Consider the following 8,653-nt stretch of genomic DNA (forward strand, 5'->3'; position numbering starts at 1 on the left):
CGTGTTGGCCCCCCCCCCAGCCCCTACAGCCAGCAGCACTGCAACCACTGTCTCGACCCCGCAGAAAGTGGTGGTAGGCCCTTTAGCAGGCCCAGTCCCCACTGGAACCAAAGTAGTGCTGACTACAAAAGTGGGTTCTCCAGCTACAGTAACATTCCAACAGAACAAGAATTTCCATCAGACTTTTGCGACTTGGGTTAAACAAGGCCAATCTTCAACAGGTAAGTAGCTATTTGACATGGAAAGAGCATGTGCTGGAATTCATCCGGTGTGTGGTAACTACATCCTCTCCAGAACATACAGCATTGTTACATTTCTTACTGTCTTTGCTCTTAACTCTCTTGCTAAGTCAGCGGGACATTTCTGAGATAATGTCTGTCTGATTATTCTTTGTTCAGACTTGCTAGGGAGTCTTATTTCTGACCTGTCTCATTTATTACTGACAGTTGTTGTTCTAGTAATCGTTGCTAGTGAAAGCATTCTATGCTGTAACGTACTGTCTCCAAAAAAGAATCTTTACCAAAGAAAGTATGACACATTCAAAAGTTATTGTAAAAATCCTGTAGTTTGCTGTTTCATACTTGAAAATAGTCATTTCACTGACTAATTATTCTGCTCTAAAACTGCCTGTTCTGTGTACCTCAATAGCCACTAGCACAGCTGCCACTTCAGCCACAACCATTGCCAGCACAGGGCAGACCTTCCAGATCTCAGGCAGCCCAGTAACGATGGCAGGGAAAGTGATAACTAAGCTGCCACTCCCTGCAAACAGCAAGATTGTTGCCGTCAATGTGCCATCAACTCAAGGAGGTAGGGGAAAGGGAACTCAATTAAAATGTATTCCAGCTTGCTGATTAATTCTCCATTGACACTATTTTCCCAGTGAACTATGACTTGAAGGGGGAATTAATATATACACGCTTCTAGAACTTGTTCCCCCTGTATTGCATATTTGTGTCGGTGGGGGGAAATGCAATTTTTTTGCCTGTAAATTACTCTGCATTCATAGTGCAAAGTTAGAAGCTTTATTTTTAACAATGTGGAATGAAGCATGTTTTTTTCATTATTTACATTATACATCAACAGAAAAGCTTTCTTCACAAAAAAAAAGCTGCTGTTCTTAGTTATTAATGCCTACATCTGTTCTTCACTGATGAGCAAGAGTTTGGCTCCTAACATAGATTAGTGTTTTTTCATCTTGCCTCCAGAAGATGTTTTAATATTTTGAGATTTGTGAATGTGTATTGGACAAAAAAGCTCAACTTGCTGTCTTAGGACCTGAGGAGTCATGAAGGCTACTAGTTCTGTATTGAAATGACAGGAAAAGCATTACCCATTTTCTTCAGCTCCACAAGGTAGTCGGGGAAAGGTGTTTAAACTGGTTGTCTACATTTTTCATTAACCAAATTATAGCTTTTAATGGTTGTATAATACTAATTTGTGGCACCGTGTCAATGCAGGGGTTTATTTGCAGTTATCATCAAACTGATCTTTGAAGATTTACTCTTTCCTTAATCTTTTCTAAAACACCTATTTCTTAACTGTTGAAATTAGTTGGACTGTTGACAAAGTATAATCTGCTTCTTTTTACAATATGACAAAGACTCTTCCATGAAATGTTGAAAGACACGAAGGTGTTCTAGAAACCTGGAGACTGGTTTCTAAATGCCACCCTGGAGTTGCACTATGACTTTTGCTGGCAATTATGTCACTAATGAATTATCAATTTTGTCTTTAATTAGGTGTTGTTCAAGTTCAGCAAAAGGTGTTGGGAATCATTCCATCAACTACAGGCGCAAGTCAAACCTTCACTTCATTCCAGCCAAGGACAGCCACTGTAACCATTAGGCCAAATACCACAGGGACGCTAGGAACAACAAGCACCTCACAAGTAAGAAGTTTTTGTGATTACTTAATGCAAAAAATGTGAGCGCATATATTTTAAGTTATTGCAGATTTTGAAAGTTCTGTCTAGTCACTTTTCAGTGGTTTTTGGCTCATCTCAGCATTAGTGTTTATGGATTTGAAGGAAGTACAACAATTCTCTCCAACTGGAAAAATAAATGGTTTAGAGCTTGGTAAGCCTGAACTGAGAATGGGCATAGATGATGAAAAACTGGATCTGTTTGTACCTTGTCTTTTCTTACTGTATTGAAAAATCAAATCAAACTACTCCAGGACATAGCCCAGCGCCTTTTTTCGCACATTTACGTGTTTTCTGTTTCGGTGTATGTAGGTAGTGCAAGGGACACCACTGCGCCCTGGTATGGCAGTAATACGGACACCGCTTCAGCAGTCCACGCTTGGGAAGACCATCATTCGAACACCTGTAGTGGTGCAACAAGGTATTCTTCCAGCCAGTAGGTCCATTTTAATATTAAAATTTCCAGTGTGAAATCCATGGTTTGTCTCTTCACAAATACTTCCTCTGTCATATGTCCCAGTACACAAATACCTCATTTTGATGCCTGACCTGTAACTAGTGCATGTTCAGGCTTTTGAATGTGCAGGTTGCAGGCTTTGTCAGTGTCGTTCTTTACTGATACTTGGAAATTTAGTACTTGTTTTTAAGTCCATTCATTTGAAAACAAACAAAAGTTTAGAATGACTGTGCACTGAGAAAGCCTTTCTTTTTTTTTTAAAAAAGCAAGGTAAATGTTTGAAATACTCTGTATTAATTACTTCAAATTAAAAGAGAGAACGTTTGGCAGTCATTTTTCAGTCAACCACACTGCACATTAATTTTCTTTATAAACCATTTGTCTAACTGCAGCATTTGCTTCACTTGTCTAATTCTGCACTACTGCAAGTTACTGCAGCTCGGAGATTTGCAGTGCTAACGGTTAAAATGTGTTTCTTATCACAAATTATTCTCTTACAGGTCAGACACAGCAAGTGGTGACTCAAATAATAAGGGGTCAGCCTGTCTCAACAGCAGTTTCTAGTACCAGCACAGCTTCTTCGAGTGCTGGACAGAAGACAGTCACGAGCCCTGGAACGCCACCTCAGCAGATACAGCCACAAACCCCATCTCAGCCCCCTCGCCCTCAGCAGGGACAAGTGAAACTCACTATGGCCCAACTCACCCAGCTAACACAAGGACAGGTAAAATATTTTACAGCCTCTGGGCGTGGCAGTGTGCAAATACCTATGATACATCTTACCAAGCCTTTGGATTTCAGCAGTGTAGTGTATCTGCTCACCAACTTAGGTTTCAGCCTTCATACAGCATGACCAATAGCATAATTACAGTCTGAGAGAAGCTTAAATAGTCTGCGTAGAGTTCTAAATATTGCTTCCTGTTGTATTCCCAGTAATGCAGGGGGAATCAGGAAAGTTTAGCGGTATGGAAAAAAGTCTTTGCAATTAGTAGCGGTAAGGGAGATGGTTATTTTTATATGGCCTACTTTGTAGAGCTTCAGAAAATTATGTTCGTTCCTCGTCTTTTGATTTTGTGTGAAGATTTCGTTTTCATTCATGTTATACGTGGAATAAGACTTAGTTCATTTCCACACCAAAAGACTCAGAAGAAATTTTATAGGGACCTTTTTCTACTCTTTGGGTTCACAAAACATAGAGTTATGCATCTTGATGTTGGGATAATACCCTACCGTCCCCATCACTGAGCTGAGAGCGATGCTGCGAGCTGCCAAAGTGCCAGCTTATACAATACAGTACGGACTGAACAGTCAGGAGAGAAAGCTCACAGCTGGGTAGGAGTTGATGCTGGTACTGAACTCTGAAATCCAAAACCCTAATTCTTCTGATTTACAGCAAAGTCTGCCTAAGAATTATGTCACTAATGCATCGGTTTTGGTTGTTGTGTTTCTGTTTTTGTTTTAGGGTGGCAGTCAAGGATTAACTGTGGTAATTCAGGGACAAGGTCAAACTACTGGTCAATTACAATTAATCCCTCAGGGTGTGACTGTAATACCTGGTCCAGGACAACAGCTTATGCAGGCAGCTATGCCAAATGGTACAATTCAGAGATTTCTGTTTACCCCACTGCCAGCAGCTGCTACTACAGCTAGCACAACTACAACAACAGTTTCTACTTCAACCTCGGGTAAGCATTGTTCTGTTAGGCAGGAAAAAAAACCTTCCATTTCAATTGCATGGGAGTTTTTTTGCAGTTGGAGATGGTCTGTTACACTTTCAACGAGTTTACTGTAGTATTATAAGCTTAGAAATCTCTTGAATTTCTGCATAGAGCTTAACAGTAGTTCTGAAAGGTTCAGATTAGTACAGCTCATAGATGTGTCATTTGAAATGAATGGAATACCTGGTTTTATGCTTCACAGCTACCGGGGAACAGAAGCAAGCTCTACAGGCACAGCCAACGTCTGTGCTGCCGCCAACCCAGACACAGCCTCCGAGCCAGCAGCAAGCCCAGCCTCAAGTGCAGAACCAGAGTACTCAGCCTGTGCTGCCGGCCCAGCCACAGGCACCTCAGCCAGCGCTTCAGCCTGAAACTCAGACCCAGCTGGAATCTCAGGCTCCAGCATCTGTTGACTCTCCAGTCACACCTGAAGCACAATCATCTAAATCTCCTGTTCAGTCTCCAGCACAGACCCAGGCTCAAGGGCCATCTCCAGTGCAAGTCCAGAGCCAGCCGCAGACCGCTGTCCTTCCACAAGGCCAGTCCCAAGTCCAGCCTCAGCAACCAGCTCAGGTGCAGACTACAACCCAACAGCAGATTCAGATGCAGCCCCATGCTCCCATACAAATTCAAGCTCAGCTGCAGCAATCACAACCTCAGGTTCAGACTTCGGTCTCAACCCTTCCAACTACTCAAAGTTTAAATCAGGTTCCTGTGCAATCCCCAACTCGTCCTCAGCTGCAACTTCAGCAGCCTCCAACAAAAGTTATTACAGTGCCTCAGCTTCAGCAACAAGTCCAAGTTCTTTCTCAGCTTCAGTCACATGTAGTGGCTCAGATACAAGCCCAACAAGGCAGTGTGCCCCAGCAGATCAAGCTTCAGTTACCTATTCAGATCCAACAAACTAGCCCAGTACAGGCTCACCAGATTCAGAATGTGGTAACAGTTCAAGCAGCTAGTGTTCAGGAGCAGCTGCAGAGAGTTCAGCAGCTCAGGGAGCAGCAACAGAAGAAAAAGCAGCAACAGATAGAAATTAAACGTGAGCACACCCTTCAGGCTTCTAATCAAAGTGACATTATCCAGAAACAGGTAAAGTTAACAGAAGGAAATGAAAACTTAATGAATGAAACAAATCTCATTTTAAATGCCTGCTCTTGTTAACAGTGTTACTACATTTGATAGGCAGTTAATTTGATTCTTTCAAAGTTAGTGCACGATTGCTTTCAGCAATTTAATTAAAAATCCTAAGTTAATTCAGCACGTCAAGTCAACTGTACCATGTTTGCAGTATTCTGGCAACTTGATTCGACTTACCACTAGCTGCTGGGACAACGTATCTATTCTCAGGTCAGGAAGGACAGGGTATAGGTAGAAGAGCTGATGTTCAGAACACATGTACCGTACTTCCGTTGCCTGCTATAGGAAACTGAGGTTTCAAAGAGGTATCTGGAATGTAATGCTGTTGGATGGCTGCAGGGCTTAAATAAAAATAAAATACATATAATAGGCTTCTACCATTTTTTAAAATAAAACAACCAGTCACTGAAGAAATACTGTCAATTTACATTTAGTCCCTAGATTTAAACTCAACATCAGCAAAATATCCAACTCGGGGCAGGGGGGGAGGAGGTGGTGTTAATTTTCAATTTCATTTTCACTTTTCAAATAACTGTGTTAACCAAGCATTGTGCCCCCCCGATAAAATTTGGTTTATTTTGTCACTCACCGAAATAAATAACACTTCAACTTTAACTTAGGAAATGTCCTGGTTCTCCCAGTAATATTACGAAAAAGTGGCTAAAGTTTTCATATTTTATTTTGGATTCTGTATCATCCTACAGGTGGTTATGAAACAGAATGCTGTCATAGAACACTTGAAACAGAAGAAGATGCTGACTCCAGCTGAGAGGGAGGAAAATCAGAGGTGAATGTGCATCATAGTGCACCTTTAGATGTGAAAGTTTCACTTTATAACATCTTTTAATGGTGGTATAAAACAACACTGGTTTGTAAAAACCTGCTCAGAGAAATTATGCTATTCTAAAATTGGCTAAAGGAACACTCAGAAGAAACTTTCATAGTGATGTTCTTAACTTCAAGTAATTGAATACTGTATATTCTCAATTTTATTTTGATTATATGTTTTTGAAGTGAAGTCTTGTATTGTGCGTGTTCGGAGCTGGCCACAGTTTTAAATTCAAGGTAAAAACCTGTCCTTAAAGGAGCTCGGAATGGAGAATTGATGGTCCTGTCACAAAAAAAAATCCCTGGGTTTTGTTTGTCCTTTATCATGGCTGTTTATTTCGTTTCTTGTCCACTGTACATCCCACTCCACAGAAGGAATTGAGGAAGCTGGGGCTTTTCGACTAACTAGGAGATTTTATGCTCTAAGCTGCTAAACACAAATTTGGAGCATTTGTCTTGGGGTTATTTTGACTCCTTTTCACTTGGGCAGTTGCTTCAGTTGGGTATTCACAAGTGTGTCTGTTGTCAGATAGTAAGAAAAAGAATAGTGTTCTTCATAAAATTTTAATCATCAAATCAGGGTTCAGGCATGGTTGCTGACAACGGTGTCAGTAGGTGCTAGTCACTGAACGTTCACATGCATAAAGAATAAGATATGTTGTCATAGACTCTTCATTCAGTGGGGTCAGGCAAATTGTTATTTAGACAGACAGCCAGTTAAAATAAAAAGGGCTCTTCTAACCAGCTTTGTTCATGGTACAGCTGTCTTTTCATCTCACTGATTTATTTTTTTTTTTTTTCTTCTCCAAAAATGAAGTTTGGGGATCTTACCTGATGAAAAAACAGACTAAACCAAGTAGTGCTTGTGCAGGTAACAAGAGCCAGTAAACAAAATCGTGTGGCCCTACAAAAGAGCACATTATATATGTCATCAAAATACAGATTTGTATCGAAAAACATGTCTGAGACTCAGACTACAGAGCTGGCAGCAGCTCCTTGTCCCAGCCCTTGCTATTTTGTTGTTTGCTTTCAGCTTGTATGTCAATGGGAATTATTTCTTATGGTTGCTCTGGCAACAGAAAGCATGTCATTTTCTAGTGGGTTTGAAATAGAATGGGAAGGGAAAAGTAAACTCAGAAGAACCAAAACACATTAATTTTCAAATTGAAACATAAAGCAAAATAAATGAAAATTGCAGAACAAGTGAGCAGGAAGAGAGATTTATAGTTGAGTGTACAATAAGCAGCTGAAAAATTAATCCTGAGTTGTCATTAGTGAAGAAATTGGAAACTGTTTTATAGTGAATTCTGTACACTGGAAAATATTTGTTAGTTCTTATCCCAGAACACAAACAGCTTAGTAATAGCAGTGGTCACTGGAGGGTGGAAACGTACGTTACAGAAGTTGATACAGGCTTCCAGCTCGCTTTCACCCTCCATCAAAACAAACAAAATCCAGCTCTTCCAAACATGTCTGTGGCAACTGAATTGAGTGAAAGTGTCTCTCACCATACTAAAGCCTGTGCTTTGTTAGGAGGTTTATAGGGGAAGGGGAGGAACGATCAGTACTCAGATCAGTTACATGAAATTGGGACTGGCCCTCTTGAGCTTATCTGAGGACTTGACCTCTCCCGGTGGTGTTCTGGTAAATAAGGATGAGTGGGGGCAGTGTGTGTTATTAAATTTACTTCGTAAGAAATGTAATAATTTATCTTGCACCTTGCAGAGACTGGAGATTGAAATTATTCTGCATTCTCAACTGGGGATAAATAGGCAGCTGAGCACAATGTACTCTTTCTTTATTTCTTCCCCAGAATGATTGTGTGCAACCAAGTGATGAAATATATTCTGGATAAGATAGACAAAGAAGAAAGACAGGCAGCTAAGAAGCGAAAGCGAGAAGAGAGTGTCGAACAGAAGCGTAGTAAACAGAATGCTTCTAAGCTCTCAGCTCTGCTTTTCAAGCATAAAGAACAGCTGAAAGCTGAAATACTGAAAAAAAGAGCACTTCTGGACAAAGAGCTGCAAATTGAAGTGCAGGTAAGGACAGTTATTCTCAAAGACTAATTTGATTTTAAGCTGGGGAGAACATTTCTGTGTTAATCTTCTAATTCATCTGTTTGCTCAGTGAGATTTTAAGGACATATAAGGAAGAAGTTCTGGTTGTGGATGTATGGATCCCCGAAGCTAATATATGTCCTTTCTATGCTTCTTGTTTTTCATCTGGACTGAAATCAGCTTGTTTCCTGAAACAGCTCTTGATAAATTACAGCCAGCGGGTGGTAGTAGGCCAAGAGTATCATTCCTTAACACTACATGGGTTGTAGGTCAAGCACATTAAAAATTGGCGTATTTAAATGGCTTTATTTTCTTTTGATTAAGCATGGGGATTTATGTCTAGATTTTCATCCTGATCTAGAATAATCATATGAAAGTGCTTCCCTCTATTTATTCATTTAATATACTTCAGGAGGAGCTAAAGAAAGACTTGAGTAAAATTAAGAAAGAAAAGGAAAAAGCCCAGGCAGCTGCTGCTGCAGCCGCAGCTGCCGCAGCTGCAGCCCCCGGCGCTTCCGCTGGCACCGCACCC

At 40.6% G+C, this 8,653-nt stretch overlaps 1 protein-coding gene across 1 annotated transcript in view; it reads left to right on the plus strand.

Moving 5' to 3' along the window:
* BPTF (bromodomain PHD finger transcription factor) overlaps positions 1–8,653 on the plus strand; it is a 51,446-nt gene that overhangs the window by 33,120 nt on the left and 9,673 nt on the right. The window contains exons 20-29 of the mRNA XM_010141043.1: positions 12–221; positions 649–810; positions 1,743–1,891; positions 2,237–2,360; positions 2,882–3,105; positions 3,844–4,066; positions 4,302–5,188; positions 5,941–6,023; positions 7,878–8,103; positions 8,534–8,630. Coding sequence (XP_010139345.1) covers positions 12–221; positions 649–810; positions 1,743–1,891; positions 2,237–2,360; positions 2,882–3,105; positions 3,844–4,066; positions 4,302–5,188; positions 5,941–6,023; positions 7,878–8,103; positions 8,534–8,630 — 2,385 coding nt within the window. The remainder of the gene's footprint in view (positions 1–11; positions 222–648; positions 811–1,742; positions 1,892–2,236; positions 2,361–2,881; positions 3,106–3,843; positions 4,067–4,301; positions 5,189–5,940; positions 6,024–7,877; positions 8,104–8,533; positions 8,631–8,653) is intronic.

This window comes from Buceros rhinoceros, unplaced genomic scaffold (genome assembly GCF_000710305.1).
Source record: "Buceros rhinoceros silvestris isolate BGI_N320 unplaced genomic scaffold, ASM71030v1 scaffold11828, whole genome shotgun sequence".
NCBI lineage: Eukaryota > Metazoa > Chordata > Aves > Bucerotiformes > Bucerotidae > Buceros > Buceros rhinoceros.